This window comes from Felis catus, chromosome E3 (genome assembly GCF_018350175.1).
Source record: "Felis catus isolate Fca126 chromosome E3, F.catus_Fca126_mat1.0, whole genome shotgun sequence".
Lineage (NCBI taxonomy): Eukaryota > Metazoa > Chordata > Mammalia > Carnivora > Felidae > Felis > Felis catus.
The window spans coordinates 24,837,821-24,854,454 of record NC_058383.1 but is presented as its reverse complement, the minus strand read 5'-3'; the positions used below and the strand labels follow the sequence as shown (position 1 = coordinate 24,854,454).

Sequence of the window (16,634 nt, the reverse complement as noted above, 5' to 3'; positions counted from 1 at the left end):
AAAATGACTTCTGCATTTAATCAATCCACTCGAAAGGACTGGTATCTTTTATAGAAACAGTATTGGGAAAGTTTTGGTAGGTTAGCTCACATCTAGGGTGAGTACTGTGCAGGAATATATGGGCAGGAGGTTTCAAAATTCCACCATGAAAGGTAATTTGCACCCCTGAGGTAGAATCAACCAGTTCCTACTTTGGGGTTGGTCTCAAATTTGACAATTTACTTTTTGTTGAATTTGATTGTGTGTGTCTATTACTGTAACATATATGTATTCTTCCCAATAATTGGAAGTTTCCAACAGACATCCAGTCACTAGTGACAATAAATATTTGCTTTCTTATGCCTAGTAGTGATCATGAGATGAAAACATGCTAATGATAGACGTTGAGGGGTTGCAGACATCAGCTCTGGTTGTGGCCTCTAATGAACCACTTCTGAAACTGTCTTTCTCCATCATCCAGACGCTCACCACTTATCCCATCACGACCCTGTGCAGCGCTCCCACTGTGTACCGGATGCTTGTGCAAAAAGACCTTAAGAGGTACTTGGGCAGAAATCTCCATTTGAACCACAAACAAAAGCTATAGTCCCGCATCACCCCTTCTCAGCGCAGGATAGCCCAGGTTTCCTCAATCTTGCCACTAGTGACATTTGGACTGAATAATTCTGTGTTGTCGGGGACTGTCCTGTGCACTGTAGGATGTTGAGCAACATTCTGCCTGGCTTCCACCTACTAGATGCCAGTAGAACCTCCCTCGCAACCATCAAAACTGTCTTCAGATATTGCCTAATCACTTCCCAGTTGCCCCTAAGGATAGCCTCTAGGGGCAACTGAACATTTTCCCAAGGACAACCAGAACCCTGAAGTCTGAGAACCAACCTCCCTCCCCAAAATAGAGCTGCATTCATATTGTCTTGAAGAGAAGCTAATGAAGTCTTATGACTTGAAGATTATAATCAATTTATCCAAATAATCTGAACACCTAGTGGACTTGCAATGCATATTTACTTAACTAAAACAAATTGAGTACCTGAAGAAAAAGAGAAAGGAAGAGAGAAATAATTTAAGTAGTATAGGCTCACCCACCCTCTGCACCCTCAAGTGTGGATGCCCAGAAGGGAGAGTGCTATGAAACAAAATAAAGCAGATATGAATGTAAGCATCTTGCTCACATTTCAAGAGTAGTTCAGGGCTTTCCAGGATTATTTTGAATAGGCACAACTCCTGTCCTCCCCATTTGACACCTCAATGCACCGGAGCTGGGCTATTCCAGACTTCCTCACTTGAGAAAGTGGGCAGTGGAGTAGTAAAGCCAGTGGTTAGCTGACCAAGCTCCAAAGCCAAACAAGTAGGGCTCCACTATTTACTGATAGTGTGACCTCAGACACTCCAGATGACCTTACTAAGTCTCCTTAACTCCATCCACAAGAGAGGATTAAGGGCTGCCTCATGCGGTTGTGGAGAGAATTCAGGGAAATGGCCTACTTGGTGAGATACTTGACAAATGGTAAGTGCAGGGTAGTCAATTCAGCCCTTTATTCTATGTGAGGCCTCGAACAACCTCTTTATATTCTCTCAGCCTCAAGTTCCTGATCTGTATAATAAGGATGTGAGGATTATGAGAATGCTCCTAAAGCCCTCACAGCATAGTAGGTTCTTAATTAATGTTAGCTGTTTTATCACTTGGCCCATAATAAGCACTTAAGATCATTATTGGTATTTTCTCCTACCTTCTCCCCTCCTTTAATGATCTGCTAAAATGCAAGCTCTGTCAGGAAATTTTATTTGAATTACTAACATGCCCCACACACCTACAACCATGTCTGACAAGATAGTAGGTGCTCAAAAATATTTGCTGACTGAACTTTCCTACTACTTGTCTTTCCTAGCTCATTTGCTTGTTGCTAGAACATACTAATAATGTTTTAGTGAAAGCCACTCAGATTTCTCCCATCAAAGACCCTATATCTGTGTCTACAGATACAAATTCAAGAAGCTACGGCACTGCTTGACAGGAGGGGAGCCACTCAACCCCGAGGTGCTGGAACAGTGGAAGGCACAAACTGGACTGGAACTGTATGAGGGCTACGGACAGACAGAAGTGGTATGTTTAATGGGCAGTTTAGGTTTAGCATATTGGGAACATTTCAACCCCAGACTGAGCCCCTGAAGAGTCCCCTTGGTGTTCTAAATTTTTATGGAATTTCCCAGGATACCTTACCTTGCAAGTAACCACCAAAACCTCTGAATTGCCCAATTAGGTTTGGCTAGAGGGGAATTAGGATTACTCCTTCCAGTCTTCCTGCCTTCTTCCCATGCTGGAGAAGTCTCAAAGGTGTTAGGGGTCAGAGAGGGTCAGATTTGAGCAGCTCATCTTCTCAGCAACACTGAGGACCCCACAGAGCCCCAGTGGGGAATTTATCCCAAGGTGCACTAAGTGGTATCCTTAGTCTAAGCAGTAGTTTTCAAAGTGTGGTCCTCAAATCAGCAGCATCAGCTGCACGTGGAAATTTGGTAGCAATTCAAATTCTCAGACACCCCACCTGGCCAGACCTACTGAATCAGAAACTCTGAGATGGTGCCTGGAAATCTGTGCTTGAAAAATGAATGCTCCAGGTGACTCTGGTACACGCTTATGTTTGAGAAACACTGATCTAAAATAATGTGCATGTGTGTATGTGTACGTGTGTGTGTGTGTGTGTGTGTGTGTGTGTGTATAACTGGGAAAATCAGTCAATACTGAGTCTTATGTTTTATTGTCATGATATAAATAGCTACAGAAATTGAATTTTTACATCCTTATATAAAACATGTTCTCTCAACAGGGAATAATTTGTGCCAATCAGAAAGGACAAGAAATTAAACTGGGTTCAATGGGCAAAGGAGTACAACCCTATGATGTCCAGGTCAGTAATATCTGTTTCAATAAGGAAAAAAAGTTTTACAGTTTTCTACTAGTCATTGTACAACTATTTATAACCTGTTTTCACACTGTAAAAAAACAAATTTAGGAACCTAAATTGTTTCTTTCATTCTAGATTATAGATGAAAATGGCAACGTCCTACCACCTGGCAAAGAAGGGGAAATTGCCCTCAGACTACAGACTACACGGCCTTTCTGTTTCTTCTCTGAATATGTGGTACAAGAATGTAAAATATGCTAGTCACACTTTAATAGAAAAGGTGGTACAGGGAATCATACAGACTTGGGTCCAAATTTCATATCCATCACGTGTTGCTGTGTAAATTTGGGCAAGTCACAAAATCCAAGTCTATTTCATCAACTGCAAAATGGGGAGAATATCATCTATCTCCTAGGAGTTGTGCAAAGATTAAATTCTATGTGTAAGAAACCAGTTGCAGTGAGTGTCCTCAGAAAAGACAACTAGGCAGGCTGCAGAGGGCAGGGAGGGAGTGATAGGGAGTGGTAGAGGTGGAAGAGGGGTTTACTTTTTATTATATTCTTGAACCTTTTGTATTCTACACTAGGAATTACATTTCTTTAAATTAATTTCTTTTAGAAATAGAATGCACAATGTACAAGTCACTCCATGGGTGCCATAGCCCTTTGCCTATTCTGACCAAGAGTCATCTTTGATTCCTAGGACAATCCAGAGAAAACTGCTGCCACGATAAGAGGAAATTTTTATGTCACTGGAGACAGAGGAGTGATGGACAGTGATGGGTATTTCTGGTTTGTTGGTAGAGCTGATGATGTCATCATATCCTCTGGGTTTGTATATTTGCTACTCTTACTCTTAGGAAGTAATTGATTGTCAGGGGAGATCTATTGGGTGGTGTAGTGACCAAGGGCTCCTTTTCCTCTTCCAGGTACCGTATTGGGCCATTTGAAGTGGAGAGTGCACTAATCGAGCACCCAGCAGTTGTTGAATCAGCTGTTGTCAGTAGTCCAGATCCAATCAGAGGAGAGGTAGAGTGAATGTCATTAATGTAGCAATTTCATATTTTCAAGTTCTATCCATTAGACCATGTTAAGGAGTGAATCAGGAGTAGTCATGTACTTCTTATTATGAAGCACATGTGCCAAAAATGTATACTGGGCAATCAACTTTACAAATGAGTTGCATCTCAAAGGGGATGTATTAGCATTCTTTTAGAGGCAAATGACAGAAACTCAACTCAAACTGACCTAAGTTTTTAAAAAAAGGAATTTACTGGCTCACACATAAGTGAGGTCTTCAGGTACAGCTACATCCAAGGGTTCATGTGAAGTTAGCAAAACCGTCTCTCTCCATCTCTTGGCTGTTGTTCTTTAGGTTGGTTCCATTCGGAAAGGTTCTTCCTACTTGACAGCAACCACTCCAAATGCACACAGCTTAACAACCAGGAGAAGAGCTCCCTTTCCACCAGTTTCAAGCAACTCCCAGAATAATATTTGCCTATCTTAGATCACATATCCAACCAACGTGGTCCAGGGAATGGTATATGCTCACTGGCCAGACCTGGATCATATGCCGGTCACTGGAGGTAGGAGTTAGTGTCAACACCACTAAAGACAGAAGTTAGGGTAATGCTCCGTAGGAAACTCAGGGTACTGTTATTAAAAGAGGAAGAGATGCTACAGAAGAAAAAACAGCAGATTCTACTGTATGTACTATTGTCACAGAAATCAAAATACATTTCATTACAGGAACAATGCAAATAGGATGTTGTGGCCAGGTTCCCAAACAAGTCCCACAAGCCTACTTTCAACCTATTAAAGGGAATCTGGGGAATGACAGAAATAACCTTAGGTTTAGGAGGAAGCCATGTAGTATGAAAGGGAGAATTTCAAAATCAGTTTCTGTATCAGCATCCTCCCACATCTCTTTCTCTACTGCCACTCATATAACTGTGACCCTCTGCAGTGACTCTATGGATCCCACACTCAAACCTCTTGTACCACTTCCCCATTCAATGAATTCCATTCTTCAAAGTATTTTCCTCCTGCTACCATAGTCTCAATAGAGCTGATTTCAGGTGAACATTAGAAGTAAATACCAACTGGAATCAATGTAGGAATAATTAATAATTTATACTTAACTAACTTCAATAATTAATCAGTGAGTTTTGCACGGTATTCCAAAGAGAAGCAAAAAAAAAAATTCAGAGGTAGACCAATCCTTCCTGAGAATTCATCCCCCAGCATACAAAATCCCTCCACTAAGCCTCCCCAAACCCCTTTCAAACTGTATTCTCTGGGAACTCCATTTGTCCCCCCTACTGCATGTTTCTAACAGTGTAGGTTTGAAATAAGTGGTTATCGGTAAATCAAGGATTGCCTATTAGGATTAGTCTGACTGAAATGTCAGATACATGTGGACATGTAAATAAAACTCAACCTTTACCCTTAATGAAACACTGCACTCCTCACACTCCGAAACCATTTGTCTGGAATTAGATCTCAAAACCTCATTTGTAATCCAAGCTCTGTTCAGAGGTGATCTCTGGATTTGCATTCATCACTCAAGCTCCTGTTAATTACAAATACCTGTGTTCAGCATTGGCTCCAAACTCTTGATATGTCTGAAAAACAAACATCAATATAAATGGACTTTTCTCCTGCAGGTAGTGAAAGCTTTTGTTGTCTTATCTGCACCCTTTAAATCATCCAACCCAGAGAAATTAACTCTTGAACTTCAGGATCATGTGAAAAAATCAACTGCACCTTACAAATATCCAAGAAAGGCAAGTATTTTTGCCCAAAAGTTAATGTATTACCAAACAAGGGTCTAAGGTAGTAAGTACATAGAGTTTATTAGCTTGTGACTTTATGTTTGCTCAGTATGTAAGCAGAGGATACCTATTTCAACTTGTTTTGCCCTAACAATTTTGCTTTAGAAAATTTATTTTCAAATATTTGATAAACTAGTTTTGATCAACTCTGCAATACTGAGTAACTACTAAGGATCCTTATAAGACTAATCAGCCCCATTCCATGAGAAAAAAAAAATACTGGCAAATTGATTTTAAAAACCACCTGGGCACACCTGGGTGACTTGGTCAGTTAAGCATCCTATTCTTGATTTCAGCTCAAGTCATTATCTCGGCTCAAGTCATGATCTCACAGTTATGAGATAGAGCCCCAAGGCTCCATGTTGAGCATGGAACCTACTTGGGATTCTCTCTCTCCCTTTCTTTCTGCCCCTCCCCATCTCGTGCTCTCTATCTCTCTCAAATAAACTTTAAAAAATGTTTTTAAAAAATGAAAACAGCACCTAATTCAACAATCATGGCACTCTTGATCCATAATACCCTTACAAATTCAAAGCACAGGGCTTTAGTATCAAACTGACCAAACTTAAGGCTTAGGAAAATATTTATATACTATCCGAAGAAACTGTGGAATCTTTCCTGAGACCTTCTTCTTCAAGGGAGGATTTAAGAATAATTCTATAAAAGGGTGCCTGGGTGGCTCAGGCAGTTGGGCGTCCGCCTTCAGCCCAGGTCACGATCCCGCACTTTGTGGGTTCGAGACCTGCGTCAGGTTCTTTGCTGACAGCCTGGAGCCTGCCTCAAATTCTGTGTGTGTGTCTCTCTCTGCCCCTCCCCTGCTTGCACTCTATCTCCCCAAAATAAATATTTTTTTAAATTTTTAATAAAAAAGTAATTCTATATAAAAACATAGAGATGGCACTGCAACTTCCTTCCTTCTCATCCCAGAATACTATTGGTTGATATTGATCCTTAACATGAGAATTCCATTTCAGTTGGTATTTCAACCAAAAGGTAGTTAACTTTAAGAATAGTTACATTTTCTCCATTAAATTTACTAAATCCATGGCAGTTGATTTTCAGAAATGTTATTTGAGAAAATTTTAAAATACAATAGTTACATCTTGAGGAAGGGAAACGAAGAGGATTTACCATGGACGTAAGGGGAAAATTGTGTGTACTCAAAACTCTCTCTCAAAAATCTCCCTCAGAAACTGCAGGACCCAGTTCTTAAAAGCCCAAGCCCCAAGAATTAACTTGTTTCCTTGTGCATTTAGGTGTGGCCTCTATTTTCCTGGGGTAGTGGAGGCCTAGGTCCAGATGAACTTAGGAGTAAAGGAATTATTATATTCTTCTGACAAAGCACACAGCCTTTGCACTAAAAACCCATGATGGAGCTCCATTGTCAACTTTACTATATAAACACAAGAATTTCAATGAGCTTGGTGGGCTAAGACAACCCCTAGACTCAAACTCCATGCTAGAGTTGCATGAAAGCTTTCCCTATTGTACTGACAGCTGGGATTGTCAAAATGGAATCAAGTGTCTCATAATGTGTTTCTGTTAATTAGGTGGAATTTGTTCCAGAACTCCCAAAGACAATCACTGGGAAAATCAAACGCAACGTTCTGAGAGACCATGAATGGGGTAGAACATAGCCTGATAAGAGACGATGGCATTAAGTTGTTAATAGGGCTGCTTTTAGTCCTTGCTTCCTAACAATTTAGTGATTAGTCTCTTAAAATGCTGAAGATTTTTCCTGGTTGAAAAACTCAACTTTTTGTTTTGCAATTAGCCAAAAAATAAATGAAAATCTAAAAACATTTGGGAAGAAAACTGTTATAATGATCAAACTGACAAAGGCAATGATTTTAATGATTTGCAAGGGTTTAAAATAGCAAATAATTACTTAGAAAAGCACAGTGGACACTGAATTATCTTGTGAATGATTAAGCCAAAATAAAGATTAGAACTATTCTAAAAGTTCAAGACTGAATTTCTTGAAGGTGCTTGGGTGATTCAGTTGGTTGAGCATCCAACTTCGGTTCAGGTCATGGTCTCGCAGTTTGTTAGTTCTAGCCCCACATTGGGCTCTCTGCTGTCAATGTGGAGCCCACTTTGATCCTCTGTCCCCCATTCTCTCTGCCCCTCCCCTGCTCATGCTCTCTCTCAAAAATAAATAAATCTAAAAATAATAATTTCTAAGATCTTTTTATTAGTTCTTTAAAATATTAATATTTTATAATATTAATTTAATTTTATTAGTTTATATTTTAATATTAATATTAATATTAAAATAAGGAATATAAATAATCCAAAAACCAAATAAGTGCATTTAATTGACTACTGTATTACTTTACCTCCTTTTGAAGCAAATTCACTGCAAAATATCTAAAGTTTGGATTACTTAATAAGAGTAATTATTCAAGAGCAATTATTAAATGTTTTATATCTTTTTTTATATAACGACTTATAAAAATGATTTATATTTTAGGACAATGTATAATTTGACATAAAAACATCTTTTATGAGGTATCTATTATAAATCAAGAGATTTATGGGGCACTTAGGTGGCTCCGACTTCAGCTCAGGCCATTATCTCACCATTCATGAGTTTGAGCCCCACAGCCCTGCGTTGGGCTCTGTGCTGACAGCTCAGAGCCCAGAGCCTGCTTCAGATTCTGTGTCTCCCTCTCTCTCTGCCCCTGCCCTGCTCACACTCTGTCTCTCTCAAAAAAAATAAACATTAAAAAAAAATTATATATATTATACATATGTATGTGTATACACACACACACACACACACACACATAAATCAAGAGATTTACTAAGAGGCAGAAAGAAAGAAAGAAAGAAAGAAAGAAAGAAAGAAAGCAAGCAAGCACAGAACACCAATCTTTAGGGAACAAATTTATTTTGATTTTTCTGAAAATATCAGAAACTATGAAAAACAAGCTAAATATCTGGCCATAACAAAAGCAAAATACAAATAAAAAGAACATTTAGAAATCATGTTTAACCTTAAGCAAACATGTCTCAAAATAGCAAGTATAACACCCTATCCTCCACAAAGCAAAACAAATTTACTAAACCACAACACTGGAGTTTTTTTTAGCTGACGTAACTTAAAAACAAAAACAAAAACAAAAATTAAATGGAAAAAAAAAAAACAACACTCAATTTCCACCCTGGAATCTTGTCACTTATAAAACAACATGCTCAAAAGTCAGTGACAATAAAGTTATGAAACCTGAAAATGCATCAATGAATGAAATCAGATTCCAACAGAACACAGTGCTTTACAGCTGGAAAGAATAGCTTTTGTCGCAGGTCTTACCAAATAAAAATAAATACAAGAGGATTAAAAACAAACTACTAAATCAAAATCTTTCTGTAGAGTAGCAGCTTTCACAAAGTAAAAGGAACCCAGTTCCACAAACTCGGATGTTCTGTAAGCATGTGGCCAATTTTATTCCCAGAGTCCAAAGTCTTGCACTATCAAAATAAAAGTGTCTTTGTCTTGGAGCAAGTCTGATGAAGGCACCAAAATCCTATCCTCCGTGACAGTTAAAATGCTCTGATCATCCTTTTAAAATGATCTCAACCTATTAAGAGTTAACACTCTAAATATCTAAAGATCTAGAAGGACTTGCAGCCTCATCTGCATTACCAAGGTCCAATCTATAGTCTTTTCCCCTCCCTAATCCTTCTAGTCTGGTTTACCAAGCAGGACCACTAGTTTAGGAGGATAAAAATACATTACCACATTCCCTGGCCATTAAACAGACATAGACGTTGGTGAAGGAAGACTCAACATTTATAATACTTATGAACTTTTTAAAACTTAAAAATAAACCCATCTAAAAGTGAATTTCACAGCCTCTTAATATTTATTTTCAACCTGGACTTCTTATGCAGCCCTCTTTGGTGAGTCTCTTCCAGTTTTTTTCAGTAGTTTTACCCTGGGGGAAACCTTGAAAAAACTTTCAAATTAAGTTTCATGGCATGTGAGTGTCAGCACTAAGTTAAGAATACTCTTATTTCACAGAAATCCTGAACTATCAGACTATGACTCAGAGAGTTCTTTCTCTTCTCCTGGACAAAATCTCAGGCTGAGATTCAGAGAAGGGATTTCGCACCTAGTCATACACAGGTGTTGAGAAAAGGAGGGGAAAGGCTATTTGGTTTTGCAGTTCTTCACAGAGAGTTTTAGTTAAGGCCTCAGACTCGTTGCTATCTTTTCTTCACTCTCATGCCCAAGTGGGTGTGGAAACATTTCAAGAGTTCCTTTGGCGATGTGACTGTTCCAACGAGTCAGTTCCTATCAATCCAAGAATCTTATCACTTTTAAGAAAATACATTTTCTCCAGGACCTTGCAGGAACTTGTTTGTTCATGTGATTAAAAAAAAAAAAAAAAAAAGTCTGCTAAATAGACTAGTGTCTTAGCCATCCTTCATCTCCAAAGCACTCTGCAAAATCTGGCCTAATATTTTCTTGTAAGTACTCTGGCAATTGACCTTTCAACTCAAATATCCTGTTGAGAACTCTTCTGACAAGCCACTGGATTTCTGTATGTAGATTTATGTGCTCTTTGTTCAGATTTGAGCTTTATTTATTTTTAAACATTCCTGCATAAATGGGTCTTTAATAAAGTTAACCATTTCTGCAGCATTATCCAGAACTTTCTTCATTTCAACTCCAAGTGTTTTATATCAGCACCTCTCTGGGAAGAAAGCAGTGTGCTATAACATGAATGTCAACATTTCCTTTTACCAGAATGAGGCAAAACTGGTCATGGAGCCAAGGATGAGCACCAGGAGTAGAGATGACAGACCTTCAGTCTTCAGTTATAAAGACCCATTAAATTTATATTGCCTTTGTTTTGAGAGGCTCCTCGCAGCAGAACAAGCTTTCTTGAATTTCGTCATCATTCACCAACCTTACCAAGGCTATAGTAGGACAAATATTCATGGAATCTGTTGACTCATCAACCCAGACAGAGAAGTGGCTGCTTTTCAGTTAATTACCCAAACCTCTTTAGTATCAGGAGACATAAATCAATTTATTAAGCTGAAAGTGAAGGCTTTTCAATTTCTTATACTGCTTCTTGCCCTCACATTTTAATGTTATATTGGTATTATTACATTGGTATTATTATTATTATTATTAAATTTTTCTAATATAATGCTGCTACTAAAATTTTGCTTTCTAAAGCTTTTACTGAATGTGATTTTTTGTTTTTTTAAGATTTTATTTTTAAGCAATCTCTACACCCAACAGGGGGCTCAAACCTACAACCCCGAGATCAAGGGTCACATGCTCTACGAACTGAGCCAGTCAGGTACCCCTGAATGTGACTTTGTGTTTAAACAAAGTTTACTGTTTTGATATTCCAGGTGCCATTTAAAATAATCAACATCTTTACTTATCAAATGGCTATGATTTATAGTTACAATTGCTAGAGCAAATGCTAGGTTTGTAAATTGCATTCCACAATGTACAATGGAAGACAACAGCTTGGATTGTAAATCCGTAAGATCACTGAAAAGTAGCTTTCACTGTAAAGAAAGAATTTGTGTCCCTTGTTACACTGGCATACCAAAGTATCACAGAAGACTAATTCTTCATCACTAACCTCAACAGAAATGTCTGTATTTCTATGCCTAGAATGGTCCTCTTCTATCTTACACCATGACCTCAAAAATTGCAGCACTGGAACATCAGATTTGTTTAACAAATGTTAATAAAATATAAAATCTGCCATAGTAACTAAGAGTTACAAAGTAACTCTAAGAATCACAAAAAAATACAAAAACTTCACAAAAAACAATTCACTTCTCACCTAGAAGACCCATGTTTTTGCAATGTTTACAACAAAGTGACAGGGGACAGATGAGTTGCAACATGTAAAAATTCCTTCCTTAGAATGCTAATTTCCCTAGGAGTGTCTCTTACAGAGTTTGTTTACTCCAGTAAGTTAGATGGCAGTGCAGAAAGGGAGGCTGGGGAAAGTAATCATGAGGGAGAGCCCAACATTAGCCTCCTGTCACCCTCCCCTCCATGCAAGTGCTCACCAATTATCCACAGTTTCTCCCAGCTAAACAAAATTCACATAAGCCAAACTGCACCTGGCACATGGGGCTGAAAAGATCTCCAACATAACTGTTAATGGAGCTGCTCAATCACTGTTCACTATTGTGAGTACAGCATTATGCAACATACAAAGTTCAAAACCTGTATTTTCAGTCACAATTTTATACAGAATCCTACCAACATCTCACCAAATGCCACCAGAGAAACCTACCTGCAACATCAAATGATTTTTTTTTTCTCTATGAGAGGTCATTTTCATTTGGCTCAGATCCTTCTGTGACTTGACTTTCAAGTTCAGGATTAGCTCCTCCCTCACTCACCATCTTTGTCTCAGATCTTGGTTTTGTGTGCCCCAGCTCCTCATTATTTTCTGATACCACTTGCTGGTTATTTTTTCCTTCTGCTGGGTCATTTTGATTTGATTTGTCACCAGATTCCAATTTAGCTTCTTTCCCATTTCCTGCTTGTGCTGGCTGCTTTGGGTTAAGCTGTGATGGGTCCTTAGCACTCTTAACCACCTCCTGGAGATTATACTTTCTGAACAACATGTAATCTGTCACAACACTCAGGCAACAGACAGCTTTAATGATTTCTACTACCACTGTGTACTGTGGATTGGTAAGATCCACTTTATTTTCCGAATTGAGGCTGCCTACTATTCCTGTAACAAAAAGAATAGGGAAACACTTAGAGGGAGAAGGGTACCATGAAGCTTGACAGATACAAACACAATCTTTCATCTTTCCATTTGGGACTTGTTAAAAGCAATATACATACTAGTCTATGCTTCTACATGGACCTCAGTCAAACTCTGTGAACTCTTTCAATAAATAAATACAAATAAAATCCTGAAATATTTAATCAGAGTAATTTTTTTTCCAAAGAAAATTCAATCTTGATTTGGAAGATTTAATATCTAACTACCAGAAAGTCTCATATCCAAGTCTGTTAGGTCTGATATTATTTTAAGGACTTTTTTTTTTTTTTTTAAAGTAATCTCTGTCCCCAATGTGGGGCTCGAGCTCACAACCCTGAGATCAAGAGTCACATGCTCTACCAGCTGAGCCAACCATGCGCCCTTATTTTAAGGACATTTTAATATACTTGTTTTATATCCAAAAATATAAGCCTTAAATCTTAAAAAAAAATTCCTAAAAACAAGTATTTACTATTACATACGAACGTAAAAACACTAAAAGAAACATACCTGCCAATTCTTTGATAACTTCTTCTCTATTCATGTGGCTGTTATTTCGAGATTTATATACAATCTGAAATGTCCCTTTGTTTGGAGCTTTAAACCAGGGTTCCAAAAATGTTTCTGCATATTTTTTCATGTCTTCTAAGAAAGCCTTGCATGTGCCCGAAATAGGTAACATTCGTAGAATAACCCGAGTCTTCTTCTTCTTGGTTTTATACATATCCTGAAGAATATGATGTACCAATTTCTCAGGTTCTGAAAAAGAAAAAAATCAGCAAAAAAAGAACAAGAATACAAGCTCTCAGACATTTTAAAACCTCTTCAAACTGTCCAAAATGAATTTTCATTGTCAGCAACCTACATCAACAGTATAGAAGAAATTATCACGATGAACATTAATAAGTCTAATCAAACAGTTTTTCCAACTTTCTTCACTGCCTATGATTACTACTATATCTAATATGTTAACTCTTCAGCATTACTACTGCTTTCACTAAAAACATCGGTTCATGAAGACACTGGAGTTAACATTTTTGTGATGTCTGACTTGTCCAAATAAGACCATAGTTTTCCTATAACAAGAGCAACTACCAACGTATTGTTATTAAACAGCAGTGTTTTTGTTTTGTTTTGTTTTTTACAATAGTAAACAAAACAAAATCTGCAAGTCACTTTTTTTTTTTAATTTTTTTTTTCAACGTTTATTTATTTTTGGGACAGAGAGAGACAGAGCATGAACGGGGGAGGGGCAGAGAGAGAGGGAGACACAGAATCGGAAACAGGCTCCAGGCTCCGAGCCATCAGCCCAGAGCCTGACGCGGGGCTCGAACTCACGGACCGTGAGATCGTGACCTGGCTGAAGCCGGATGCTTAACCGACTGCGCCACCCAGGCGCCCCTGCAAGTCATTTGAAAAGATTTAATTCAGGGGTGTCTGGGTGGCTCAGCAGGTGAAGCATCTGACTCTTGATTTCAACTCAGGGCATGATCTCACTGTCATGGGATCGAGCCCTGTCTGGGGCTCTGAGTTGAGCATGGAGCCTGCTTGGGATTCTCTCTTTCCATCTCTCTCTGCCCCTCCCCTACTCACTCTCTCCAAATATAAATAAACTTAAAAACCACACATTCAACTCATCCATTGATCAAATTTGTACAAAAATCCAGATCTCAGAACTCAGAGGAGCCCCAAGACCATGAATTACACAAAATCATCATATGATCCTTAGGCCACATCCTGACGACATACAAGTCTATTTGGGGCTACTCAGTGTTTTCAATACTTTTAAATTAGTTAACTACATTAAAAAATCTACAAACTTCTCCAGATTTCCACCTTCTTTTCAAAAATCAAAAGACCTGGCTCTATTAGGACTACATTCCAGATGGCTAAAGTCATTCCAAATTGGCTGGAGCTGAATAGCAGCTGCTTCTTTTAGACAGAACTTGTACTCTTGTTTCACCTAAAGTTACATGCAAAGAAAGTGGCAAAGCCAGGTTTCCACTCTTAAGCCAATGTTATGTTCACCACACCATTCTACCTTTCCATATGCTTAGTGCTAAAACAGTGTGAAGAAGATCAATCAATTAACTGAGCCGTGACCATGAAGCCACTTTTTAGGCAGTGTTCACTAAGACAAGGAGATGTCTAGATATTATAGGCTCAATAATCTTAAGGCTTATTAGACACACCTATCCCAAGTGTCCTGATGAAGACTACGTTATTTGCTCCACTCTCCACTGATTGGAATCTTCTTAGCTTCATCTCCGTAGATGCTTTAATGTCACCAACTTCTTTCTTCAAGGCAGCCTCCATATCATCATCTTCTCCCTCACTTCCAGAGGGCTGCTGATCTTTGTCTGTAAACTGTATAAAATTAATGAGCAAAAATGCCAAAACAGATCATGTTAAAAGCTATAACTATATATTTATGTGAAACCTCCAGTGGCAGATGGATCAATACTGACAATAAAGCTTTTTATTAAGAAACTGACACATCACTCCCTACAAAATGTAGAGGAAAAAGGAAGTTCCTTCAGACTGGGGTATATATAATTTGAAAATGCTTTCAAAAACATCTTGACACTCTGGGACACAGGGAAATGTGCTCACCAAATGAATTACTTCAAGGTAAACCTTAAATCCCATCACTAGATATCTTTGTACCTAATGAGACAGTCTCCTTTTGGTGAGATTAGACCAACCTGTTATGGCATTAAAAACCCTTATTTCTATTCTACTAAGGAAGAGGGAACAAAAATAGTTTGAGAATTTGCTCAAGACACCAGTGGAGACAGGACACTAACTTGTTGCCTAGTTCTCTGCCCCACCAATGGAGTTTGCCAGTCAGGCACCAGTAATAATTATACCCATTTATGGAACCTTTATTATTTATCAGGATGTATTTATATACATAAGCAACTTGACAGTCAACATTAAATATACTATCATTTATTCTTTTTTATCTAGCTCAGCAGAATTAAATAATACGCCCATGCCGTAGATCTAGTTAATAACAGTACTTGAATCCAAATCCCCTCTGTATTATCTATCCTCCCCCTTTTAATTAATTCAGGTGTTTCTGTATTAGTCCAGATCTTATGCCAATAATATAAAGATTTCCAAACTGTGTTGAGACAATTAGATCTTAGATGGAATTGGTACAAAAATTTTTGCTTTTTAAAATGTATTTACACGTGCATTTGAGAAATAACTAGCACTAGTACTAAACCCACTATTTCAGACACAATGCTTAGGACACTTATTACAACCATGGCGTAAAGATGGTGGTAAGATATATAAAAACTATGACGACCAATGAAGTTTCCCCTGTGAATTTGGACCGTTTACTTAACTAACTTGAGCTCCAGTGTCCTCGTGAATATTACTTCACAAGCCTACCGTAAGAAATAAACGTTTCTTTGAGGGCTTCAGAAACACAACACATGGATCTCAGAAGCAATCTATAAACAGGAGCCCCTGTGATTAATAATGGGAAAAACCCCTCAAATGGGCAAGCTTTTCAAGCACGCGATCCGGCAGCGATCTACAACTCAGACTCCGCGAGAAGGCGGGAACACAGACCAGGCCACAAAACTCGCGCACGCGTAGAAGACAGGCGGCCTTCCTGCATTCCTTTCTTTTCTCACAGGCCCGCTTACCCTCTCTGGGGCTCGTACCTTTTCCGGCCCGTACATGTCGTCGCCGTATTCGTTGAGCAGACTGTAGGCCTCCTCCACGCACTTGCGCTCGTTCATGTTGCAGGTAATGAGAATGCCCTGTAGCCCGGGTTCCAGCTGCCGTGGCCCCCCGCCGTCGCAGCGCCGCGCCCGCTTGGCCTGCACATACTGAGCTTTCCCTTTGCGCTTTCCACCGCTAGACTGAGGAGGCTGCTGGACGGGGGCCGCCATGGCGCGTGAGAACCAAGGCTAGCGAGAAACAGCTTTCTCCTCTATTCCCGGCTTGCTCACCTCTGCTGACGCCAGCTGCTTTCGTCATGTGTGTGCGACGGCCTCTCTTAGTCCCGCCTCCCACGTTTCATTCCGTGCTGCGCCGGGTCCTAAAGCCTGGGTCCTAAAGCCGGCAGGTGGCCGACTGTGGAATGGTGGTGCGAGGCCCGCCCTTGGA

General features: G+C 39.1%; 2 protein-coding genes across 3 annotated transcripts in view; one reads left to right on the top strand and one right to left on the bottom strand.

The window, feature by feature from the left end:
* LOC101083228 (acyl-coenzyme A synthetase ACSM4, mitochondrial) overlaps positions 1-7,664 on the top strand; it is a 20,893-nt gene extending 13,229 nt beyond the window's left edge. Inside the window, exons 6-13 of the mRNA XM_003998788.5 lie at positions 461-540; positions 1,981-2,104; positions 2,826-2,906; positions 3,039-3,140; positions 3,606-3,733; positions 3,832-3,931; positions 5,569-5,688; positions 7,287-7,664. Of these exons, the coding sequence (XP_003998837.4) occupies positions 461-540; positions 1,981-2,104; positions 2,826-2,906; positions 3,039-3,140; positions 3,606-3,733; positions 3,832-3,931; positions 5,569-5,688; positions 7,287-7,373 (822 nt within the window). The 3' untranslated portion in view covers positions 7,374-7,664. The remainder of the gene's footprint in view (positions 1-460; positions 541-1,980; positions 2,105-2,825; positions 2,907-3,038; positions 3,141-3,605; positions 3,734-3,831; positions 3,932-5,568; positions 5,689-7,286) is intronic.
* THUMPD1 (THUMP domain containing 1) overlaps positions 1-16,634 on the bottom strand; it is a 17,381-nt gene extending 747 nt beyond the window's left edge. The window contains exons 1-5 of one of the 2 annotated variants that reach the window (XR_006590947.1): positions 16,187-16,634; positions 14,699-14,873; positions 13,017-13,265; positions 12,021-12,470; positions 5,492-5,526 (exon numbers count right to left, since the gene is read on the bottom strand). Coding sequence is in view for 1 of the 2 variants with exons in the window: in XM_019820859.3 (XP_019676418.2) it covers positions 12,049-12,470; positions 13,017-13,265; positions 14,699-14,873; positions 16,187-16,417 (1,077 nt within the window). In the remaining variant the exon portion in view is untranslated. Of the gene's footprint in view, positions 1-2,740; positions 5,527-12,020; positions 12,471-13,016; positions 13,266-14,698; positions 14,874-16,186 lie in introns of those variants that run through there. The other variant, XM_019820859.3, reaches the window with a different exon arrangement.